The sequence below is a fragment of the Macaca mulatta genome, chromosome 14 (assembly GCF_049350105.2).
Source record: "Macaca mulatta isolate MMU2019108-1 chromosome 14, T2T-MMU8v2.0, whole genome shotgun sequence".
In the NCBI taxonomy this organism is placed as follows: Eukaryota; Metazoa; Chordata; class Mammalia; order Primates; family Cercopithecidae; genus Macaca; species Macaca mulatta.
The window spans coordinates 109003042-109029535 of record NC_133419.1 but is presented as its reverse complement, the minus strand read 5'-3'; the positions used below and the strand labels follow the sequence as shown (position 1 = coordinate 109029535).

Genomic DNA, 26494 nt, shown 5'->3' with positions numbered 1-26494 from the left:
GGACAGATTACTTGAGGTCAGGAGTTCAGGACCAGCCTAGCCAACATGGTGAAACCCCGTCTCTACTAAAAATATAAAAATTAGCCAGGTGTAGTGGCGTGCGCCTGTGATCCCAGCTACTCAAGAGGCTGAGGCAGGAGAATCACATGAACCCGAGAGGCAGAGGCTGCAGTGAGCTGAGAATGGTACCACTGCACTCCAGCCTGGGCGACAGAGCGAGACTGTCTCAAAAGAAAAAAAGGAAATACTCTTTCCTCTTACTCATGTCATACTCTCTTTATTTTTTAAGATCTTATACAGTGCCTCCTTTATAATGCTTTCTCGTGGTGCGTTTTGTTGCTATGCTGTTACAGTTTTTACCATGCTTTGTTATATGACTTTCTGTTCTATAGTTGGTTCCTTGACTAACCTCTCCAAGATTAGAGATTGGATCATTCATCTTTGTATCCCAGTAACAAAGCATGGTTGGTCTTCAGTAAATATGTGTTTAATGTTAAAGAGTACACAATGAGATCGAGTGTCAATCATGCAAAATATACTTGGCCCCATCTCACCTTTAAGAATATGTCAGATAAGTCAGGTGTGGTGGCTCATGCCTGTGATCCCAACACTTTGGGAGGCCAAGGCAGTAGATAAATTAAGGTCAGAAGAAATGTTAGAAGTTGAAAAGTTAAGTGTCTCAAAATTTCATGTTTGGAGCCAGTATGTTTTTTACCTATTGAAATACTAGATTTTTTTAAACCTCTTTACTTTTTCCTTCTTTGTGTCATCTGTCTTCCAAGAAGCTTAGAAAACAAATTGACACTTGTGTAAAAAAGTCATCAGTCACTAGCGAGTACCTGTAAATTTTTTGATACTCAGTTAATGGGAAGCACAGCATATAGACTTCCACTTACTGGTATGCAAAGATAAGTTATTTCCTTGGCAAAGTAAGTTTTATGGCAAAGATGACTACCATAGAAGCTGAACATATTTACCTTATCTGTCTACCTGCCTGATATTTTGCAGATGGTCAGTCTGGTCAGCCCCCATTCTGTACATCCTATCAGAATGATGACCCATTAAATGCTTTGAAGAATAGCAACAACCATGATGTGCTTAGACAGGAAGACCAGGAAAATTTTTCCCAAATAAGCACCAGCGTACAGAAAAAGGCCTTTAAAACAGCTGTACCCACTGAACAGAAATGTGACATTGACATTACCTTTGAGTCCGTGCCTAATTTGAATGACTTTAACCAAAGAGGGAATTCTAATGCTGCATGTAATCCACATTGTGCTGAATTATACACCAATCAGATGACCACTGAAACTGAAATGGCTATAGAGATTGAAAAGAACTCTTTGTCTTCAAATGTACCGAGTGAATCTCAATTACAGCCTGATCAGCCTGATATACCAATAACTTCATTTGTTTCACTTGGTTGTGAAGCTAACAATGAAAACTTAATTCTCTCTGGGAAAAGTTCTCAACTTTTATCCCAAGATACTTCATTAACTGGAAAGCCATCTAAAAAAAGTCAATTTTGTGAAAATTCTAACGATACAATAAAACTTAAAACTACTTTTCATGGTTCCAAGTCACCAGATTCTAGTGAAATTCACAAGAGTAAAATAGAAATTAATGTGTTAGAACCAGTTATGTCACAGCTGTCAAACTGCCAAGATAATTCTTGTCTTCAAAGTGAAATACTACCTGTGTCTGTTGAAAGTTCACATTTAAATGTATCTGAACAACAAGTAGAAATTCATCTTCGAGATTCGCTATCTTCTGCTAAACAACCATCTAATGATTCAACATCTGCTGAGTTAAATCATACAGAAAATGAAGCTCAGCCATCCAAGTCTGAGAATTCACAAGAGCCTTCATCTTCTGTAAAAGAAGAGAATACTATTTTTCTGTCTTTAGGTGGAAATGATAACTGTGAGAAAGTTGCAGTGATGCCTCCAGAAGGCACTCCTATAGAAAACAGTCACTCTCTTCCTCCAGAATCTGTGTGTTCTTCAGTGGGAGATTCTCACCCTGAGTCCCAAAATACTGATGATAAACCTTCTAGCAACAACTCAGCAGAGATAGATGCATCAAATATCGTCTCGCTCAAAGTTATCATTAGTGATGATCCATTTGTTTCCTCAGATACTGAACTTACCAGTGCTGTTTCTAGTATTAATGGAGAAAACCTGCCAACTATAATCTTGTCTTCTCCTACTAAATCACCTGCTAAAAATGCAGAATTAGTTAAATGCCTGTCTTCAGAAGAAACTGTAGGTGCTGTTGTATATGCTGAAGTGGGGGATTCAGCCTCAATGGAACAGAGTCTTTTAGCATTCAAATCTGAAGACTCTGCAGTAAACAGCACTCAGAATGAAGATGGCATTGCTTTTTCAGCTAATGTTACACCGTGTGTTTCCAAGGATGGAGGATATATACAGTTGATGCCGGCCACAAGCACAACTTTTGGCAATTCAAATAACATTCTGATAGCTACCTGTGTGACTGATCCAACAGCCTTAGGAACATCTGTGAGTCAGTCTAATGTAGTGGTGTTGCCTGGAAATTCTGCACCTATGACTGCCCAACCTCTGCCACCTCAGTTACAGACACCACCAAGGTCAAACAGTGTATTTGCTGTCAACCAAGCTGTGTCACCAAACTTTTCACAAGGTAACTTTAATAACATAGTTGAAATTCGTTTCTCTGGGTTGGGATCTAATTTCTTTTGTATGTGTTGTTATTGACTAGGAAGTAATAACTCATGGGTAGATGGTATGAGAAAAGATTCTGAAATTTGTGATTATGCTGCTTCTTTATGCTAGCTAATTCAAACTTTTTTTTTTCTTAATCTAGTAAGCTGTGGGTTTTAGTGGGTTTTTTTCTTTTTTCTGTTCACAAATACTTCTCAATCTATGTGCTAATAAGTTACAAGAAACAGAAAAGACAGACTAATTCATCACATAGCTGTATAAAACCCAGTGGTGTGGGGGAATTGTTAAAAATAGCTCTTATAGTCATAGTCTTCAGGGAACTTATCTATTTGGAGAAACTTTCCAGAAAAACTTGAATTTCGGCCTGGTGTGGCTCACGCCTGTAATCCCAACACTTTGGGAGGCCGAGGTGGGGCGATCACCTGAGGTCAGGAGTTTGAGACCAGCCTCACCAACATGGTAAAACCCCATTTCTACTAAAAATACTAAAAAATGAGCCAGGCATGGTGGCAGGCACCTCTAATCCCAGCTACTCGGAGGCTGAGGCAGGAGAATCTCTTGAACCTAGGTGAACCCAGGAAACAGGTTTCAGTGAGCCAAGATCATGCCATTGCACTTCAGCCTGGGCAACAAGAGTGAGACTCTGTCTCAAAAAAAACAAAACTTGAATTTCTTCTTTTATAAAATCCTAATTTTTCACTGCCTTTCACCTTCTAGAATTGATCTCTGTCTTTAAAATCCTTTGTTTATGGCTGGGCGCAGTGGCTCATGCCCGTAATCCCAGCACTTTGGGAGGCCGAGGTGGGCAGATCACCGGAGGTCAGGAGTTCGAGACCAGCCTGGCCAACATGGTGAAACCCCGTATCTACTAAAAATATAAAAATTAGCTGGGCATGGTGGCGGGCACCTGTAATCCCAGCTACTTGGGAGGCTGAGACAGAAGAATCGCTTGAAGCTGGGAGGCAGAGATTGCAGTGAGCCAAGACCGAGCCACTGCGCTTCAGCCTGGGCAACAGAGTAAGACTCTGTCTCAAAAAAAAAAAAAAAAAAAATCCTTTATTCATAGGGGCTCTTGTGGCATTTATTGCCTGCTGTGTTATATGTAGTTAGTGATTGATATGCCTGTCATATTGATAATTTTTTGTTGTATATTCTTCAGGGATAGCGCTTATGGCACATTTATTTACATTTCCTTATGTGTTGGTTCCCAAGCTTCTCTCCTTTCCCTTTTTGTTACATTATAGACATACAATAAAATTTCATTAAATATCAACAATTAGTATTAAACCTAATGGGTCTGTTTTAAGTGCCGTTACAAATTACATAAAGGAGAGGTTGGAATTAGTGGAGAATGTGGGGCTTGAGCTAAAGCTTAAAGAATGAAGGTAGGATTTGGAGTTAAAGCAAGGAGGTTTTTATAACTTACAAAATCTATAAGGCATAAAGAGAAGCAGTACAAGCATAGATAGACCATAGTGGGTTGCATGAAAATGAGGGGATCAACCTGGCAGTAATGTATTAGGCAAAAGTTTGTTTATGGGACGGGACTAAATTACGGTAGCCACAAACTATGTTGTTGACTTCTAAGGACCATATAGACATTGTAATTTTCCCTCCATAGTTTTGTCCAGTTACGTGCTTACCTTACTTTTGATCAATACCATTGAGATATGTAATAGGTTGGGGTTATGAGCATAGTCCTGGCTATAAATATTCAGTTGGGGTTCTAATTTTCTGGCCTAAGGTTCAGACTTGAAACATTCACCACTCATTTTCTAACTAGTTTCAGTATTTCTAGAGGAATCCAGATATGATTGTAATGTGTCTTGGCTGTAGAGTCTTATGCTTGATCAACGTGGTTCACTGACTGAATAACATAAGACCACCTTAATATTTGGATTGACTTTTTCTTAATTTGTTAGCCTTGCTGTTTTTCCTAAAACTGTTTGTTTTGTTTTTTGTTTTGTTTTGTTTTGTTTTGTTTTGTTTTTGGAGAGTGGATTGTAAGGAAGAGGGATTGTTGATATAATTTATTTCAAAGCAGTAATTAATTTGTGCCAAACATTTGTTTGTTTTGTGCCAAAGTATTTGAGAGGAAATCTTATTTTAACAGTAACTGTTTTTTTAGGATCTGCCATAATAATTGCCTCTCCAGTCCAGCCTGTACTCCAGGGAATGGTAGGGATGATCCCAGTATCTGTGGTTGGACAGAATGGAAATAACTTTTCTACTCCTCCTCGGCAGGTAAGATTTATGAACTGAAAATGGTGTGGTGATGCTTTTCAAGCTTAGTGTAATTAATGACTTTTTCTCTTCTAGGTTCTTCATATGCCTTTGGCAGCACCTGTATGCAATAGAAGTATCCCTCAATTCCCCGTCCCTCCAAAATCTCAGAAGGCTCAGGGACTAAGAAACAAGCCTTGTATAGGTACCATTTTTAAATTCATTAATGTCAACTTTGTTTGTATGTTCATTTGTTTGCAGCAACACCTAAATGTTTTCTTTTTGAATACCTAAACCGTTTTACCAACAAGTGATCACCCTACATTTGCTAGTAACAGATGTCATAATGCAGCCAACTGTCTACTGAACAGCTTTGGTTCTGAGAAAATTGTTTCGTTTGTTGAATCTGTTAGGTTTTGCCCAGTAGTCCTTGGTTTATTCTTTGCAGCTTCCCTAAGTTAAGTATAATCCCTATTTTTCCCAACAACTTTCAAGTGTTTAGTGAATGCCTCATATAATTGTTTGAGACTTTAGAGCAGTTCTTCTTGTATTTTAGAGTGTATATGAACTACTTGGGGATTTTGTTAAATGCAGGTACTGAATTAATAGGACTGGTACAGCGCCTGAAATTCCTCGTTTCTAACAGCTTCTAAGCAATGCCAGTGCTACTGGTACTGGACCACACTTGAAGCAAGGCTTTAAAGTTTGCAAATTACCTTCCTGTGTTTCCTGTTTCAGCCATTGTCCCAACCATCTGTTTACTTATTTGAAAAACCTGGTAGTCACTCTTAAAACACATTTTTCCTCTCCTTCTTAGTTCAAGTATTTGTCATTTTTCATCTAAGTTGTATCAATAGTGTCTTGTAGTCTCCCTTTTAGTCTTTGTTGTTTCGGTTCACCTTATGTCTGCTGGCTGAGTGACTTTTTTTTCCCCTAAAATACAAATCTGAATATGTTGCTTCCCTGCCTAAAAACTTTCAGCAACTCCCCTTTGCCCACAGGATAAAATTGAAATTTCTCAGGGTGACATATATGCATACATTTGTCATCTAGTCACTTCGACCTCTCCATTCTCATCTCTTACCACTTCTCAGCATGGACCCTTTGTACAGACTATAGTTGCTGCTTACCTTATACTTGGTGATCTTTCTTGTCCCTCTACCTTTACCAATGCTATCTCTTCTACCTAGAATTCCCCCTTCTTACCCAGCTCTTACCCTCAATCTGGTTCTTATTTATCCTTCAAACTTAACTTAAATGTGACTTTATCCTAGGAAGCGTTTTTAACCAGCGGTGGCTAAGGTGGATATTCCGGTTTTATTTTTTTCTTTAATTCTTATTGATACCTATGCTATAGCACTTAACACATTACATTGTATTTCTTCTCAGTAGTGTGTCTCAAATGCGCTCATTATACAGAGAACTCACTAAATGCTATCATCAAATCAGCCTTTCCTTAAGCTAAACAGTATATATCTATTGATGTAGGCTTAAGTTGCATTTTGACTTATTGAGGCACCCTCTTAGACTTATGTCATGTTATAGCTACTCTATATGATCTCTATGTTCTTTCTCATAACTAGTTCATTCCTTTTAATGGCCATTTGATAGCTATCACATAAATGTATTTTATGTATCTCCTATCAGTGGACTTTTCAGATGTTTTCAAGGTTTTTGATCTGACATGCAATGATAGGAGGAACACCTTTGTAAATGCCTCTGTGTGAACCCATATGAGAGTTTCTTTGGGGGCTTATTCCCAGAAATATTTGGATACACTGGATATTCATAGAGAAGAAAGTTTATACTTCTACCATTATTTTCCCTGCTTCCCTCACAACACTACCAATATTTGATACCATGTGATATTTTTAACTTTTGCCACTTGATGGATGTAAAATGGTAGTATCTCATATCATTCTTTTGCTCTATTCTCATTACTAATAAAATTTGGAATCCTCTCTTATAACTATAAATAATATTTTCCCTTCTGTGAATTGCTTATTCATATCCTTTTCCTACTTCTCTATTAAATTTCCTGTCGAGGTGTTATACTTTTATTAGTAACATATCACAGATGTCTTCACAGTCTGACTTGTTTTTATCCCTTACAAAGTTAATACCAGAAAAAAACATTGGTGAAGTTAAGCATCCACTTATGATAAAAGCTCTTAAAGGCTATCTATAGTAAACATCATGGGTTCCCTTTAAAGCTGTGACTAACACAAGGATGCTGATTCCCATCCTGTATGTAATAGGCCAGTGTTTCCAACACCAGTAAATTAATTATTAAGTAATCAATCTTTTCCCCCAGACATCTGATTATACTTCCACCATAAACAAGGTCCCATACATATGTGGTTCCAGACAGTACAGTAAGAAAATGGAACTGGGCCTTGTGGCTTATTCCCATAATCCCGCACCTTGGAAGGCCGAGGCAGGAGGATTGCTTGAGTCTAGGAGTTTGAGACCAGCCTGGGCAATATAGTGAGACCATGTCTCTAGAAAATAATTTTTTTAAAAGTAGCCAGCTGTGGTGGCAGATAGTAGTCCCAACTATTCGGGAGGGTGAGGCAGAAGGATTGCTTAAGTCCAGGAGGTTGAGGCTCTAAATGAGCCATGATCGTGCCACTACACTCCAGTCTGGGCAACAGTGAGACCCTGTCTTAGAAAAGAAAAGAGATAGGTGTAAAGATTTGAAGAGAGGGAATTAAACTGTTATGGCAAATGAAGTGATTTTTATACAATAAAGCCACAGGGAGTTAATAGAAAAATTAATAGAACTAATAATTCAGTAAGGTTGCCAGGTATGATTAATTTATTAAAATTGTGTTTTTAGTTGCCAGCAATAAACACCTATTAAATGTAATAGAAAATAAGATACTGTTTATAATGACCACAAAAATGATAAAGTATAAAGGAAGTAACCTAACCAAAAATGTTAGAAATGGGGAATATTTGAAATTTTTCATAAAGGATATGTAAATAGAAGAGAACCATGTTCATAGGTTTGAAAATTTAACAGTGTAAAGATTGCAGTTCTTCCAAGTTGAATCAAAAATTCAATATAATTTTCCTTTAAAATCCCAGTAGAATATTTTGGGAGGTGGGAAAAACTATAAAATCTATGAGAAAGAATAAAAGTCCATGACTAGCCAAGATAGAAGAGCAGAGGACAGACTCATTCTACCAAATAATAAAATGTTGCAAAGCCACAGTAATTAAAAGAAAAAGACAAATGGAACAAGATAATTTAGAAAGAGACCTTGTACATGGTAATGTTAACATCAGAAGTCAGAGCAAGATGGATGGTATAATACATGAAATGTATTGATCATTAAATATATAATATATAGAGAAGAAAGTAGATCCCTTCCTCATACAAAGATGAAGTCCAAGATGATTAAAGACCTAAAAGTAAAAAGTCAAACAATTAAATGATAGAAGAATGTATGAGAGAATATTTTTATGACATTGGGATAAAGGATTTCTTTTTTTTTTTTTTTCTTGAGATGGGAGTCTTGCTCTGTCACCCAGGCTAGAATGCAGTGGCATGATCTTGGCTCACTGCTACCTTCGCCTCCCAGGTTCAAGCAATTCTCCTGTCTCAGTCTCCTGAGTAGCTGGGATTACAGGCGCATGCCACTACACTCAGCTAATTTTTGTATCTTCAGTAGAGATGGAAAGGTTTCACTATCTTGGCCAGGCTGGTCTTGAACTCCTGACCTCTTGATCCCCCAACCTTGGCCTCCCAAAGTGCTGGGATTACAGGCATGAGCCACCGCTCCTGGCCTGGGATTTCTTTTTTTAAAATGAGAAAACTTCAGGCACAATGGCTCACTCCTGTTAATTCCAGCACTTTGAGAGGCCAAGACAGTTGGATCACTTAAGTCCAGGAGTTTGGGACCAGCCTATGCAACAAAATGAGACTCTGTCTTTACAGAAATTTTTTTTTTTTTAATTAGCCAAGTGTGGACCGGGCGCGGTGGCTCACGCCTGTAATCCCAGCACTTTGGGAGGCCGAGGCAGGCGGCTCACGAGGTCAGGAGATCGAGACCATCCTGGCTGACACGGTGAAACCACATCTCTACTAAAAATACAAAAAATTAGCCGGGCATGGTGGTGGGCGCCTGTAGTCCCAGCTACTCAGGAGGCTGAGGCAGGAGAGTGGCGTGAACCCAGGAGGCGGAGCTTGCAGTGAGCTGAGATCGTGCCACTGCACTCCAGCCTGGGCGACAGAGTGAGACTGCACCTCAAAAGAAGAAAAAAAAATTAGCCAGGTGTGGTGGCGTGAACTTGTAGTCTCAGCTACTTGAGACGCTGAGGTTGGAGGATCACTTGAGCCCAGGAATTTGAGAGTGCAGTGAGCTGCACTCCAGCCTAGGCAATAGAGCAAGACCCTGTCACAACAACAACTAATATATATATATAAATATGTGCATGTGTATATTAATAGAAGAGAAGAAAAGAAACTGGGTGCGGTGGCATGTATCTGCAGTCCTAGCCATTGAGAGGCTGAGGCAGGAGGATCGTGAGCCCAGGAGTTTGAGACCAGCCTGGGCAACACATAGTGAGACCCGTCTCAAATAAAATTTTAAAATGAGAAATACATAACTTATAAATGGAAAAAATTGATAGAGTGAACTACTCCAGAATTTAAAGTTTCTGTTTAACAAAAGACACCATACACAAAATAACAGCAGATTTTTACTCAGAACCTTGATGACTATGCTACCTGGTTCTCAGACTTTTCTCCCTACATTTTTTCATCATCATGAATGACAAAATGCCCATGTTGTAAATCTACTCACCACCCTAACCCTCAGAGGTTTTTTATCCTTTCCGCTCCTTATTTACTTTATTATTTATTTGTTTATTTTTGAGGTGAAGTCTTGCTCTTGTCGCCCAGGCTGGAATGCAGTGGCACAATCTCGGCTCACTGCAACCTCCACCTCCTGGGTTCAAGCAGTTCTTCTGCCTCAGCCTCCTGAGTAGCTGGGGCTACTGGCACTCACCACCATGCCCAGCTAGTTTTTGTATTTTTAGTAGAGATGGGGTTTCTCCATGTTGGCCAGGCTGGTCTCGAACTCCTGACCTCAGGTGATCTGCCTTCCTCCGCCTCCCAAAGTGCTGGGATTACAGGCATGAGCCACTGCGCCCAGCCCGTGCCTTTCCACTCCTAAGACTTATTTTTGCTTCAACCAACCTCTCCCATAGCCACATCTTGAATTTTTCACCTTTTTGTTAGACTTACAAGATTTTTAAAGGCCAGTGATGTGTCTCAAAACACACTCGTTTCCATATACCTATTGAATTCCTCTTCAACCAGTGATAGCTTTTCTTACTTAAATCTTCACCTTTCACCTGAGCTTGTATCTTCTTTCTGGATTCACTTCCTTTACAAAACAGCCTAGAGCCCAGAAGCCACCACATCAGCTACTTTTGCCAGTACTTTTGATAACCTGCATATACACATTCTTCTACATATGCACTGGCTACTCTACAGCCCTTGATCTGTCCAGCCAACCATCTCAGCTTTTATACCTGGGCTTCCTAGTATTGCCTTAGAAGTGCTACCATTCCCTACCACTTAAAAATGCATTTCTCACACACCTTCCACTTAGCAATCAATTTAAATGTCTGCCTGTCTGCTTTCTCTTCTGTTCCTCCTTCAAACTATTCCAGTCTTGCACAGCACATCTCAAATCTAGTCCTGCTCCTCCTCGCTCTTAGCTCCTGGTTTTATTTTCCATCTTAACCAGTATTAAACTTCACTTTCTGATCATCACTTTCATTCAGTACATACCTATTCTGCTTCCAAAATCATCCTTTCTTAAATAACTGTCTTTCATTCTTTCTAAGGTTAATGCAGTCTACATGTGCTCCAGATTCTTCTATATATCTTTCATCTTTTCCTGTTGGGCTTCTCTCCCTAGCTATAAACATAGGTTTGTCCCACCTGCTGACCTTTTATCTTAATCTCTTAACCTCTCTTAATCTTCCATTTCTTCATTCAAATTATTGTCTTTTCTCATGTATTTACTGAAACTGTCTACACAAAGGTCACCAGTAGCCTCCTAATATTGCATTATGCATTGAAACTTTTCCATTCTTACCTTACTTTGCTTTCCCTATACTGTTGATACTGCAGTGGCTTCTGGAGCCATAACTAAACTATTCTCCTCCCTTGCTAATTTTGTGTAACTCAGGGCCTTCAAACTCTACATATTTCTCACCTCTCTTCCTCAAAGACTTCTGCCTAGTGTTTTTCCCCTTGGTTAATGTCACAATTTATTTTTTTCCTTTACTTTTTGTAATGCAAATGCCCATTATTGTCTCTCAGACCCTCATCATCTCTTACCTGAAATATAACCATCTACACAGAGTTTCTATTTCCAGTTTTCTGTCTTCTCAATTCCATCTTCCACATTATTGCCAGATTGATCTTCCAAAAACATAAACCTATTCATGCATCTTCACTATTTAACACTCTTAAAGGGGCCGGGCATGGTGGCTCACTCCTGTAATCCCAGCACTTTGGGAAGCCGAAGAGGGTAGATCACCTGAGGTCAGGAGTTTGAGACTAGCTTGGCCTACATAGTGAAACCCCTTCTCTACTAAAAATACAAAAATTAGCCAGGCGTGGCAGTGTGCACCTGTAATCCCAGCTACTCGTGAGACTGAGGCACTAGAATTGCTTGAACCCAGGAGGTGGAGGTTGCAGTGAGCCAAGATCATGCCATTGCACTCCATCCTGTGCAACAGAGAGAGACTCTGTTTCAAAAATAAATAAATACATAAATAAATAAATCTCTTAAAGGATTGCCTCTGAAACCTTTTGCATAATACATAAGATTCTTCATAATCTCATCTTTGCTCTTCTTTTTAGTTTTGATATCTTGCTGCTCTCACACATAAACGCTGAAGCTTGTGGAAATTAAAATATGGCTATTGAAACTCCAGAGCATGTGCTCTGAGTGACATAGGCTTGTAAACATGATAGGTACTTGGACAGAATTTTAAAATAGATATAATCTGTTGTTTTCTTTAAGTGACTACCTGGATGTAAGTAGTACGTTATATGCTGTATTGAGCATTGTAATTTGTAGATCCAAAGACTGGATTTATAATATTTGCCTGAACCAGGCGTGGTGGTTCACGCTTATAATCCAGCCATTTGGGAGGCCCAGATGAGCAGATCACTTGAGGCCAGGAGTTTGAAACTAGTCTGGCCAACATGGCAAAACCCCATCTCTACTAAAAACACAAAAAATTAACTGGGCGTGGTGGTGGGCGCCTGTAATCCCGGCTACTTGGGAGGCGGAGGCAGGAGAATCGCTTGAACCCGGGAGGCAGAGGTTGCAGTGAGCTGAGATCGTGCCACTGCACTCCAGTCTGGGTGACAGGGCATGACTCTGTCTCAAAAAAAAAAACAGACAGACAAACATAATGTTTGCCTGAAGTTGACGCATGTCATTTGTTCCATATCTGGATTTCCTCTGTAGCAGTGGGGAAATAGCCATCTTGTACTTATTTCAAAACTACTTTTTAAAAGCTACTTTGTCAACATGTTCTATTTGCACGTTAGCTGTCATTTATTATATGTGATAATTGTCATCTGTTCCATCCTCTTTCAGAGGAGTGTATTCTTTTTCTCAGGAATGTTCATTTATAATTTCAGGAAAACAAGTAAATAATTCGGTGGATTCATCAGGTCATTCAGTTGGATGTCATGCCCAAAGGTGAGTATAAAGTAGTTTCTATCATAGATTATTTGAATGCTCAGATTTAAAACATAAAGGATTTCTTTATGCTGCTAGAAATAGTTTTGTTTTGTTTTGTTTTAGAACTGAAGTTTCTGACAAGACTATTGCCACAGATCTTGGGAAGAAATCAGAAGAAACCACAGTTCCCTTCCCAGATGAGAGTATAGTTCCAGCTGCTAAACCATGCCACAGACGTGTGCTCTGTTTTGACAGTACTGCTGCTCCCGTGGCAAATACACAGGGGCCAAATCATAAGATGGTGTCCCAAAACAAAGAAAGGAATGCAGTCTCTTTTCCTAATCTTGACTCACCCAATGTATCCTCCACCTTAAAACCCCCTTCTAATAATGCTATCAAAAGAGAGAAAGAGAAGCCTCCTCTGCCTAAGATTTTATCTAAGTCGGAAAGTGCCATTAGCCGGCATACCACCATAAGAGAAACTCAATCAGAAAAGAAGGTGTCACCAACAGAAATTGTGCTTGAATCTTTCCATAAAGCAACAGCTAATAAGGAGAATGAATTATGCAGCGATGTAGAAAGGCAGAAAAATCCAGAAAATTCGAAACTATCTGTTGGGCAGCAAAATGGGGGTTTGCGAAGTGAGAAATCTATAGCTTCACTGCAAGAAATGACCAAAAAACAAGGCGCATCTTCAAACAATAAAAATGTCCTTTCAGTAGGTACAGCTGTGAAGGATCTAAAACAAGAACAAACTAAATCCACCAGTTCTTTGATTACCACAGAAATGTTACAGGATATACAGAGGCACAGCTCAGTAAGTAGGCTTGCTGAGAGTAGTGATTTACCTGTACCCCGGACACCTGGCTCAGGGGCAGGGGAAAAACATAAAGAAGAACCTACAGATATTATCAAGGCCCCCTCTAGTAGGCGTTTCAGTGAAGACAGTAGCACATCAAAAGTAATGGTCCCTCCTGTCACCCCAGACCTCCCTGCCTGCAGCCCTGCCAGTGAAACAGGCAGTGAAAACAGTGTAAATATGGCTGCCCACACATTAATGATTCTCTCCAGGGCAGCCATTTCTAGGACTACTTCAGCAACTCCTCTGAAAGATAACACACAACAGTTTAGAGCATCTTCAAGGAGCACCACAAAAAAGCGGAAAATTGAGGAATTAGATGAACGTGAGCGAAACTCTCGTACTTCTAGTAAAAATCTTACAAATTCATCAGTACCAGTGAAAAAGAAGAAAATTAAGGCAAGTTTAAAAGTTTTAATTTCCAAACCACACTTTTTTTCCCCTTTAATAATTAGAGAATTCAGCAGTTCTTGCCACAACTTAACTGAATGTTATGGCTAAGACAGCTTTTAGATTTCATTGACAAAGTACATTGTCCAGCAGTGTTAATGTGGTATGCGCAGGGTGTCCAGGTTAAACAGCATTTTCAGAACAACTGCTGAGGCATTTGTTTATAAACATCTTTCCAGGGGAAAAAAAATATAGTTTTTGTTTCTTGGTAGAACTCAAGTTTTTTCATGAGCATGACATAGTCATGAAAGATTGGGAAACACTATTAAACACTTGTGTGGAATTACCAAGTAATAAAGGACTTCGTTCTTAGATCTTCAGTTTTTCCCCGCCCCCCCCCACATCTTGTAATCTCTTCTATAGGCCCTTAAAAATGTTAGCATATGGCTGGGCGTGGTGGCTCATGCCTGTAATCCCAGCACTTTGGGAGGCCAAGGCAGGTGGATCACAAGGTCAGAAGATTGAGACCATCCTGGCTAACACAGTGAAACCCCGTCTCTATTAAAAATACAAAAAATTAGCCAGGCATGGTGGCAGGTGCCTGTAGTCCCAGCTAATCCGGAGGCTGAGGCAGGAGAATGGCGTGAACCTGGGAGGCAGAGCTTGCAGTGAGCCAAGTTCGCGCCGCTGTGCTCCAGCCTGGGTGACAGAACGAGACTCCTCAAAAAAAAGAAAAAAATTAGAGCACTGGAAAAATTAAATTTACCTATGTTTTTCTTTTTTTTCTTTATTTTGAGACAGGGTTTCACTCCCGTCACCCAGGCTGGAGTGCAATGGTGTGATCTCAGCTCACTGCAGCCTCCACCTCCCAGGCTCAAGCAATTCTCCTACCTCAGCCTCCCAAGTAGCTGGGGCTATAGGCATGTGCCACTGCGCCTGGCTAATACTTTTTCCCTTTTTTTTTTTTTTTTTTTTTTTTGAGATGGAGTCTTGCGCTATTACCCACTGGAGTACAGTGGCACGATCTCGCCTCACTGCAACTTCCACCTGAGTTCAAGCAATTCCCTGCCTCAGCCCCCGGAGTAGCTGGGATTACAGGTGTCTGCCACCACACCAGGCTAATTTTTGTATTTTTAGTAGAGATGGGGTTTCACCATGTTGACCAGGCTGGTCTTGAACTCCTGACCTTGTGATCCACCCGCCTTGGCCTTTCAGGGTGCTGGGATTCAGGCGTAAGCCACCACGCCTGGGCATTTTTTCTATTCTTTTAATTTTTTTTATAGAGTCAGGGTTTTGCCATGTTGCCCAGGCTGGTCTTGAAGTCCTGAGCTCAGGTGATCTGCATGCCTTGGCCTCCCAAAGTGCTGGGATTACAGGCATGAGCCATTGCACCTGGCCTTACATATGTTTCTTCTTTAAGCGTGGTTGTCTCTAGGAAGGCAATGCAGGGATAGCATTGATAAATGAAATCCATTTATTTTCAATTTGGTTAGCTATTTAGTAAGTGAATTGAATAGAAAGTGTTTAAAATATCATAGAGGAAGTATGGTATCAGGGAAATAATGTAGGCTTTGTTGCCCTACAAGTCTGGATTTGAATCCTGCATCTACTGTTTTTTGGTCCTGTGATCATGATTAAGTCTGTAGCCTCTCTGAGTTTCAGCCTCATCACTTGACATGATATTACCAGATTATCTTAGGCTGTGAAGTCTAAATGTAGTATATACATAAAGTATCTGATGTATATTAAGTTTTGGAACTGACAAGTAGTACCTGTTACTCGAAACATCTATTAGTAAAGCTTTCTTAGCAGTAATAACCACCTAACATAGAAAGCATGTTCTATCTTGTCTCATTCAACATTCAGATACTCTGGATTTGTATAATGTCTTTTGCCGTAAACTAACATTCAGGTGCTATAGAAGTATATTTAATTAACTTTGGGTTTATAAAACTTGTCTCTACTTTCTATAGAAGTAAAATTCTACTAGACTAAAAAAGTTTGACAATTTCAGTAGTATGTGAAAGAACCCAATACGCTGTTTTAGGTGACTTACTAAGAAAGCATTTTGGCCTTGTTTGAGTTTATTTTTTCTTTCTCTTTTTCAACAGAAAAAGAAGCTTCCCAGTTCATTTCCAGCAGGAATGGATGTAGACAAATTTTTATTATCATTGCATTATGATGAGTAAACATTCTGGGCACATAAGAACAGTAGGTGTTCAAAACTCGTATCCCTTAAACTGAGTGTAGGGAATGGGATATTGACAGAATTTGAAAGCGTGACCTGCACTTTGATTGTACTGAAATTTCACTTTATATCTAAATCATGCTGTTTCTAAAACAGCTTCCTAGTTTGTAAATAGACTTACTTGGTTTATTTTTATTTTGGGAAAAACATTTGCAGAAATGTAAGTAAAGCCAATCTGCAAAACTGTATAGCTTTGACAATTCCATATTGTAATGTAAATACTGTGTAAATCTTGTTGAAATAGAGGTTAAATCAACCTAATGTGTTTTTTGACTTCTTATCATCCCTAATTCTAAAACTTATCTGCAATAGTTTCTCACTTATTTTGGAGGAAAATGATGCTTACTCTTATAAATTACCTTCAGTAACTGTTCAACAAGACATTTAAATACACAACCACTAAGTACTACAAAATGATAACCACCTCAACTGATAGCAAAATATCTAATTAGAAATCAATAGTTTGATGAGTTTTTTCCTAGAGTGAATACTACCCCTTTCTTATAATTGCTGTAAGTATTATATTTCTGGAATTTTACACTTTACCTATTTCTTCTGATCCCTCTGTTCTCTGTTTTAAAGAGAGAATTTTGTAAACCATTTATTGAATGTTCTGATCTTTCATTTATAACTTTTAAGATTTTTACAGTACTTTAAGTGGTTAGACTATTGAGCCATAAAAAGTTTGGTTTGTAGTAGAGATTTCTCGGTATGTACTTTTCCCCTAAATGCTGGGGATTTAAAGAATTGCACTAATTCATAGAACTCTTTACATTGTAGTGACCAATGCACATATAATTTAAATCTTGTATTCTATGTGAAAGTTTATGTGGAGGATTATCTTCTGGTGTTGTGTCCATCATAAGATGTAAAAAGAGAAATCATAGTTTTATATTTTAGTTTCTCCTACAATGGGGTATGTTAAATAACTATATCTATACTTAGATACAGTGTATTGTCTGTGTCCCTTAAAGTGTTACAAAGAGTTTCTCTCAAAAGGTCCTTAAGGAGAGTGAGAGATGAGAGAGGTGCCTTCTCTGTATTAGACTCACACACATCAGTCAAGTTGACGAATTGGTTTAAACTTTTAAATGAGAACAGAAATTATAATTAGTACCTGACCAATTGTGCCTAGATATTAAAGTATGTTCTCTTTAGTACTTTCCGTTCAATTAAATGTCAGTATATTAGAGATTTTTTTCTACAGGTATATATTTTGTTAAAGAGTCACTTTCCTCAACCATTTTTTTGTACTGGGCCTTAAAAAAAATCCATCCAACCTTAACACAACATTTCTCAGTGTAGAAATCATGTCTTCTTAATTGCTGAACCTTACTGCAAAAACTTGTAATGTAAGAAATTTTTTGATGTGGCAGTGGTCTATTCCTGAGGAACTAAATATCATATAGTTAATGTTTATTTAACTCAGCTTGAGATTGTACTACAGTTAGGTTTGAATAAATATTTTCATTAATTTCAAAAGTTTGAATTACTTTACATTGGCAGTCTTGTTTAGAAACTGATTAAATTCCTTTGCAAGTCAATTCCTCTTTTTTGGGAGTTTGTACAATGCTGAAAATCACATTTTCTTATTCAATTCATACTTGGGTATGCTAAGTACTGAAAATTCATATGCAAATAAAATAAGTTGAGTTTCTTCAAGATTCATAATTAACTAACCAGGAACCGCTAAATAAAGTCAAAAGATAACTTGCATTTGGAGCTTTTATGTTCAAAGGCAAGATCATATCCCCATTTTACCTTAAAAGTCCACAGGTCCTGGACTTCATTATACTATTGTACCTGGTAACCTATTTGAATACTTAAATGCCCAGTGGCTGCATTTCAGGGTTGATGTATACTACAACAATCCATAGCCATAGCTGTTTTTATAATTACATGTAAGGATCCAGTCTATTGTTTGGATATTACTTAGAGGTTAATGCAGTCAGTGTATGCCAAATCTGAGAAGTGTTTTTAAGTAAAATCTTGTTACAGATTTAGCCCTGGATATTATTAGAACTATAGTATGTTGAAATTGCACATGAGAAAAGCATCCATCAGCATTCGTGCAAAGGCTACATGTCATGAATATTAGGAGTAATTTCAAAAGCATATTACTATATATTCTGCATTCATCCTTTCTCTGGTCATCTTTCAGGCTCAGGCCCAGCTTTCTGAAATTACATAAGTTTTGACTTTATTATTATTTATTTTGCTGCTTCCTTTAAACAATGGACTCATTGTGTAGTTTTTTTCTTTTTATAAATGTTACCATTTTGTCATACTTTTGTCTTTTTTCGTAAATTTGTATCTACATTGTTGAATTCATGATACATATAGTTTCCTAATGCTTTTTGTTTTTTTGAGAGAGGGCCTCACTCTGTTGCCCAGGCTGAAGTACAGTGGCAAAATCATGGCTCACTGCAGCCTCGACCTCCCAGGCTCAAGTGATCCTCCTACCTCAGCCTCCCGAGTAGCTGGGACTACAAGCATATTCCATCGTACCCAGTATTTTTGTTTTTTGTTTTTTTGTCTTTCGGAGAGATGGTGTCTCACTATGTTGCCCAGGCTAATCTCAAACTCTTGGACTCAAGCAGCCCTCCTGTCTCAGCCTCCCAAGTGTTGGAATTACAGGCATGTGAGCCACCTCATCCAGCTGCTACTTTTACTTCCAATAATATAAAGCTTTTTCCTTTTTTCAGCTATTACAAACAAAAACAGCAGTGAGCATTTTTGTAAATAAACATTTGTTAGGCCGGGCGCGGTGGCTCAAGCCTGTAATCCCAGCACTTTGGGAGGCCGAGACGGGCGGATCACGAGGTCAGGAGATCAAGACCATCCTGGCTAACACGGTGAAACCCCGTCTCTACTAAAAAATACAAAAAACTAGCCGGGCGAGGTGGCAGGCGCCTGTAGTCCCAGCTACTCGGGAGGCTGAGGCAGGAGAATGGCGTAAACCCGGGAGGCGGAGCTTGCAGTGAGCTGAGATCCGGCCACTGCACTCCAGCTTGGGCGACAGAGCGAGACTCCGTCTCAAAAAAATAAAAAAATAAAAAAAGTAAACATTTGTTTATGTTAACTATTTCCTTAGAAATTTTAGAGAGTAGAATTACCAAATCAAGAAGTTAGTGTACCTTTTTTTAAGGATCTCAGTATATTTTGCCATATGCTGCTATTAAACTTGCATCAATTTACATTTCTACCAGCAAATTGTCATTTTTTTGCATAGCATATGCTTATCCATTTCCAGAGGCATATTCAACTATATCATCACCTGTTTCTAGGTTTGTATTTCCTGATTTGGTAAAATTAGGAGTTAGCTCCTAATCTATTTGTTACTTGTTTTGGTACCTGATAGGAAAAAAGGGTCAATGTACATTTTTTCCCTAAATATTTAACTGCTTGATAATTTGTTCACCTGACAATTTAACCACTGCACAGTTTGTTCAGATAAGCTTTCCTTTCCCCTGCTCGTTTATTTAAGATGTCTGTCTTATCCTACACTGATTAACAATCTCTTATTCACAATTCTAAAACCCAAAAGGTTCTGGCAACCAGTTTTTTTCCCCTAGATTTAACATCAGAACTCATTCTGTGGCAAACCTGACCTGAAATGACACGAGGCCACTTAACAGTCTTTATCTCATTTATAGTAATGTTGATTAGTCTGCTGTTCCAGACTCAACTAGGGGGGCATATGGCACATACATTTAGTTTTTAGAAATCCAGAGTATTCTGGTTTATGAACCCCAGCTAACCCCAAAGGTGTATGATCAAAGATTTTGGACTTGTATTAAATGTATACACACTATATGGTATGTGTATAGTCTATTCTGTGCCACTGATTAAATCATAACTTTTGTGTCCACTGTTACTGTTTTTGTTTTTTCAAGTACTCACCCTTTTATGCTTCCTGATGAACTTTAGAATTACTTGTGTTATTTCAAATTAAAATTTCTATTGGAATATTTGAACTACATTAATGTCATAAGCTAATTCATAAAGAAGCAAAGGGTAAAGATCATATGGTATGTATCAAAGTGTTATACAGTTACCCCTATCAGAAATGTCTTGCTAAACTGGGTGTTTTTGTTTGTTACTATTTTTAGAAAGCTCTTCTTTTCATAGTTTTAACTGGTTATTGCTGTTATGTAGGGATGGTCCTGCTTTATTAATATAAAATTTTTATGGAGACATATAAAGAGAAAAGTGCACCACTATAAATTCATGCCCTTCAGTGAATTTTCTTTAAGTAAATACATCCACATAATCACTATGAACATTACCAGTACCCTAGAATAGTCATTATTGTGACTTCTAGCACCAGAGATTAATTTAGCTTTGTTTTCCTTAACGATATCAATGGATACATGGAATATATAATCTGTGAGAAACACTCATGTTTTGTATAATTCAGCTCAGTCATCCTCAATGCTGTGTATATATTCATTGTATTATATTACGGTTAATCCATTTTATAGATGGAAAAAGTTTATTATGAACAGACTGCTGTGAATGTTCTTGCACATTTTTTTGTGAATGCATTACACTTCTCAGTTGGATAGATACTTAGGAATAGGGTTGCTGGAACACAGCTGCATATATTCAGACATTCAGATTTTTTCATTTTCCATAATGGTTATAACAATTTATGCTATACTCACAGTATAGTAAGTTCTCGATACTCCGTGTTATTTCCAATGTTAGATATTTTCATTTTAGCGGTGTGTATTGGTATGTGTTGTAGTTTTAATTTGGTGTTGGTTTTTTGGGGTTTTATTTTTTTTTAATGAAGTTGAACACCTTTTCAAATACTATTTGGGCATCTTTTGTGGACAGTACAAGGTTTTTGCTCATTTTAGTATTGGGTTGTCTGCCTTTTTCTTACTGATTTTTAGTTGTTCTTTCTGTATTCTGGATACAGGTCCTTTTTCGGATGGATATTAGGTATCTGAGTATTTTCCCTTGTTATTCTTCTAAAAGCTTTATGGTTCAACCTATTTCATTTTGATTTGACCATCTATCTGGAATTGATTTTCCACATTGATGTACAATTAACCCACACTATTTATTACCAAAGATTATCCTTTGCCAACTACATCGCACACTTTTCTCATAAGCTGGGAAATGTGTAGGTTTGTTTCTGGACTGTATTCTGTTCCATTGGTCTGCTTTAAGATGTGCTAATAACACACTGTCTTAATTACTGTAGGAAATCTTTTTTTTTTTTTTTTTTTTTTTTGAGACACAGTCTCACTCTGTCGCCCAGGCTGGAGGGCATCAGTGTGATCTCTGGTGACTGTAACCTCCACCTCCCAGGTTCAAGCAATTCTCCTTCCTGAGCCTCCCAAGTAACTGGGATTACAGTTGTGTTCCACCACACTCAGTTAATTTTTGTATTTTTAGTAGAGACAGGGTTTCACCATGTTGTCCAGGCTGGTCTTGAACTCCTGACCTCAGGTGATCCACCCACCTCAGCCTCCCCAGGTGCTGGGATTACAGGCGTGAGCCACCATGCCAGGCCCAAAATCTTTTATATTTTAATTGCTATTTATTTTCTATACTGAGTGAAGTCTGTTAGTACTAATGGATTTACCAGTGCTACTTTTTAATTTACGAAGTATTATCTAAATAATTATTTTCCAATTTTATTTATTTTTACTACACTGATATTTGCACTTCCAGTGCAACTAATAATGATCAAAGTCTGCTTCATGGTCTTGTTCCTCATTTTAATGGCAATGTTAAGTATGTTTGCTTTTGTTAAGTATGTTTGCTTTTGTTTGTAGAATTTTACGTCGGAAGTACCTGTTCAACTTAATTGCCATGTTTAAGCATCAATTAAAATATTTTCATTGAACTCATGAATTTATTTTTATATTAGTGATTATTTTAAGTAAATTTGTTTTGTGAACATTTTATTTAAATGTTTTTGGTTTTTGTTTTTGAGACAAGGTCTTGCTATATTGCCCGGCTAGAGTGCAGTGGCTGTTCATGGGCACAGTCATAGCCCACTATAGCCTTGAACTACTGGGCTCAAAGGATCCTCCTGCCTCAACTTCCTGAGTAGCTGGGACTACAGGTGCACACCAACACACCCAGTGAAAAGTTTACTTTTAATGAGATTGGTTTCAAACTTATGCCAGTTTTTAAAATGAATTTTAAACCTTTCCTTCTTTTTCTAGTTTATTTGAATATTGGGGATAATAAATAGTACCAGTGCTAAAATATGAAGTTTAAATTTTACATATATGTAAAAACACTTAGATTAATGCCTGGAACATAATAAGCACTTTAAGAACTAGTTGCTATTATAGCTGATGCTGTTTTTTATTTCTTTTTTCTGCAACAGTTTATTTAGAATGGGAAATAACTGTTCCTTGAGACTAAATCACTACTAAATTATCTAGGCCTGGAGGCTTTTGCTTAAACAGTTTTCCATTTTTTTTTTTCTCCTAAATTTCTTCCTAGCTGATTTATTATCTATTGAGGCTTTGAGCTTTTTTTTCCTGAGTCAAATATCACATTTTTTTCTAAATTTTGCTTTTGTTCTCTTTTAAATTAGATGCGATTTCTTTTTTTCTGTCAAAAACACTTCTTAGATTCAACAGTTATATAGGAGTCTACTTTATTCTTTGTGCTTCCTACTTTCTCAGGGTCCTTTTTGCATGTTTGTTTAACTTAAATTGAATAAACAGTTATCTGATTTTTTTTCCCCCCCTTAAACCATGTAAGCATTTAAGGCTATGAATTTGCCTCTGAATTCAGCTTTCAGCAAAATTTGGAAGATGGGGTAAGTACTTTAATATTCATACATAATTATTTGTTAATAATGTAATAAATGATACCAGGCTCTTTTTTGCCTAAAATTTTTTTTATTGTGGTCAGGGTAAGTTGCAGGTTTTATAAATGTTGCATGGGTGCTTAGAAACAGGTATTCTTGGCTGAGCATGGTGGCTCACACCTGTAATCCCAGCACTTTGGGAGGCCAAGGCAAGCAGATCAGTTGAACCCAGGAGTTCAAGACCAGCCTAGGCAACATGATGAAACCACATCTCTATAAAAAATTAGCTGGGCGTGGTAGTGCGCATCTGTGGTCCTAGCTACCAGGGAGGCTGAGGTGGGTGTATCACTTGAGCCCAGGAAGTCAAGGCTGCAGTGAGATGAGACCATGCCACTGCACTACAACCTGGGCAACGGAGCGAGACCCAATCTCAAAAAAAAAGTTTTGAAAAAGAGAAATAGGTATTGTTTATAAAGGTAAAATTTGATATTTATTCAGTCTTATACTATTTGAATCCTGTCTTTCATACTTTTTTCACAAATGTTTAATCCATGAAACATTATTATCTTGATCATAGCTTTGGCTTTGTTTTCTGCATGGTCTATAGCCATCATAAAAAGTAGTTCTTTCCCGATTTTAACAGTTTCTGCCTTCTCATAATTTATGATACATGCCAACCCTTTTTACCTTTTTGTTTGTTTGTTTGTTTTTGAGACAGAGTTTTGCTCTTGTTGCCCAGGCTGGAGTGCAGTGGTGTGATCTCAGCTCACTGCAACCTCCACTTCCCTGGCCCAAACGATTCTCCTGCCTCAGCCTCCCATGTAGCTGGGATTACAGGTATGTGCCACCACGCCTGGCTAATTTTGTATTTTTAGTAGAGATGGGGTTTCTCCATGTTTGCCAGGCTGGTCTTCAAACTCCTGACCTCAGGTGATCCACCCACCTCGACCTCCCAAAGTGCTGGGATTACAGGCGTGAGCCACCACGCCCAGCCTCTTTTTACTTTATAATTGGATTTTTAAGCTTTTGTCTTACAGTAACTTAAGATGTGGAACTGTAACAGTAACAGTCCATTGCCCATTGTGCGTGACAAGTCAGTGTGCAAGACCCTGGGCTGCAGCAAAGAAAGATGTTTAATTGCAGGGCCACCGAATGAGGAGACTAGAGGAAACTTCAGATCTGTCTCCCTGAGGCTTTAGGAAGTGGGCCAAGGTACAGCCTGTTTATTGCCTAGTTATAACTATATTTCTGTCCAGGACACAGCATGCAATTCTTATAAGTCCTGTGAGGGCAGTCTCAGAACTTGTCCTACTGGCATTTACCTTTATTTAGCAGATAAAGATACACGTTACCGATATTTCACCATGTGAACCAAGGGGAACCAGGAGCTAGGTAAAATACGAGAAAAAAAGGAAAATACAAGGAAAAAAGGAAACTTAACACGTTTTAGAATACTTCACTGAAGGTAAGCAGTGCCTCCAAAGGTCAGTGATCTGGAAAACATTTGAAAAGTGCTCTTGACAATTCTGGGGAAAAAATGGAAAGGAAGAGAGAAAACAGAGAACCAGAAAGTAAATGGTATTTCTTTTCTTTGTTTAAGAGACAAGGTCTCCCTCTGTTCCCCAGGCTGGAGTACAGTGGCAAGATAATTTCACTGTAACCTTGAAGATCCCCCTTGGCCCTCTGAAGTTTCGCTGGAAAATAAAATTGTTTGCAAAAGGCAGATTAATTGGAGAAAAGGAATATACATTTATTTAATGTGTATACATGGGGGCCTTCAAAGACCTGACCCCGCCCCCAATGGGGTGTAGAAACTTTTCTTTTTTTTTTTTTTTTGAGATGAAGTCTTGCTCTGTCGCCCAGGCTGGAGTGCAATGGTGTGATCTTGGCTCACTGCAACCTCCGCCTCCTTGGTTGAAGCGATTCTTCTACCTCAGCCTCCCGAGTTGCTGGGACTACAGGCATGCGCCACCACGACCGGCTAATTTTTGTTTTTGTAGTAGAGACGGGGTTTCACCATGTTGGCCAGACTGCTGTCGAACTTCTTACCTCAGGTGATCCTCCCATCTCAGCCTCTCAAAAGTGCCGGGATTACAGAAATGAGTCACTGTGGCTGGCTGGGTGTAGGAACTTTATACCATCTTCAGGTTACAGAAGTAATGTGAGCTCCCAGCATGGCCAAAAACATGTTCTTTTGGTAAATCAGGTTTTAGTGGCAAGACAGCTTAAGGGGAGGGAAAGAGGACCTGACTAGGAAAGGTGGTCTTGTTAGTAGCTTTCTCAGAGAATGGATGTTAAATGTTTAAGACCTTTAAAGGTGTCAGACAGGCTCTCATTTACCCTTTTCTAGATTCCAGACAAGGGAAGTCCTGGCTGCATTAATGGAGATTCTCCATAGATGCAAATTTCTTCCACAAAAGAAAGCTTTGCAGCACCACTTCTGTTTGCTGGGCCTCTGACAGCCATCTCAAAATATGTCAAATAAATATAATTTGAGGTAAAATATTTTTATTTCCTTCAACCACTACCTCTCCTTCTTCCCCAGCCAGTCCTTAAGCAGTCATTTAAAAAATGAAAAACTTTCACCTAACTGAATTCTTAATTCTTCATTCCATGGGCTTGCCTAAACCTTTGTCATTTTTGGAGGAAACATTAGAGTACTTTATTTTCTAAACTCTTCCGTGTTTGAGACACACCTTTTAGTATCTTATTTTGTTTCATTAAAAACAGTTAGATGTTCTGTCACTTGTTTTCTTGGATTGAATGTAATAGAAATAAGAACTACGGCTACCTATTTTTCTAACTAGATATTAGAGGAATTTAATACATTTTCTCCAGAATGTCTTAGTATGATTTTCTGCTAATTAATTTTGCCAATAAAATACGCTCTATAGGGCCGGGCGTGGTGGCTCATGCCTGTAATCCCAGCACTTTGGGAGGCCGAGGCAGAAGGATCACCTGAAGTCAGGAGTTCCAGACCAGCCTGGCCTACGTGGCAAAATTCTTGTCTCTATTGAAAATACAAAAATTAGCTAGGTGTGGTGGTGTATGCCTGTATACTCAGGAGGCTCAGGCACAAGAATCACTTGAACCCGGGGAATGGAGGTTGCAGTGAGCCAAGATCGAGCCACTGCATTCCAGCCTGAGCTACAGAGCGAAACTCTGTCTCAAAAAAGAAAAAAAAAAGAAATACGGTCTTTAAAATCTTCCCCCTTAGGACTTAAAAATCTGAGTTTTTCTATTATCTTTATGTTTTCTGTTATGTTAGATTATTGCTTCAGAGTACCTTTTTTTTTTTTTTTTTTTTTTTTTTAAAGAAACACCATTTAAGCTGGGCATGGTAGCATGTGCCTATAGTCCTAACTACTTAGGAGGCTGAGGCAGGCAGATCACTTGAGAACCCAGGAGTTCAAGGTTACAGTAAGCTATGGTCATGCCACTGCACTCCAGCCTAAGTGACACAGCAATACCTTATCTCTTACAAACAAACAAAAAAATCTTACTTGTTGGTTCTCTGTTTCTTCTCCTTTTCCATTTTTTCCCAGAATTTTCAGAGCA

General features: G+C 38.5%; 1 protein-coding gene across 2 annotated transcripts in view; it reads left to right on the top strand.

The window, feature by feature from the left end:
- The window catches only part of NPAT (nuclear protein, coactivator of histone transcription), a 62391-nt gene extending 44698 nt beyond the window's left edge, over nucleotides 1-17693 (top strand). Inside the window, exons 13-18 of one of the 2 annotated variants that reach the window (XM_001104186.5) lie at nucleotides 1009-2664; nucleotides 4834-4949; nucleotides 5025-5133; nucleotides 12610-12670; nucleotides 12776-13910; nucleotides 16013-17693. In XM_001104186.5, coding sequence (XP_001104186.4) covers nucleotides 1009-2664; nucleotides 4834-4949; nucleotides 5025-5133; nucleotides 12610-12670; nucleotides 12776-13910; nucleotides 16013-16090 — 3155 coding nt within the window. In that variant the 3' untranslated portion in view covers nucleotides 16091-17693. Of the gene's footprint in view, nucleotides 1-1008; nucleotides 2665-4833; nucleotides 4950-5024; nucleotides 5134-12609; nucleotides 12671-12754; nucleotides 13911-16012 lie in introns of both variants that reach the window. The other variant, XM_015115607.3, reaches the window with a different exon arrangement.
- Nucleotides 17694-26494: the final 8801 nt, after the last annotated feature.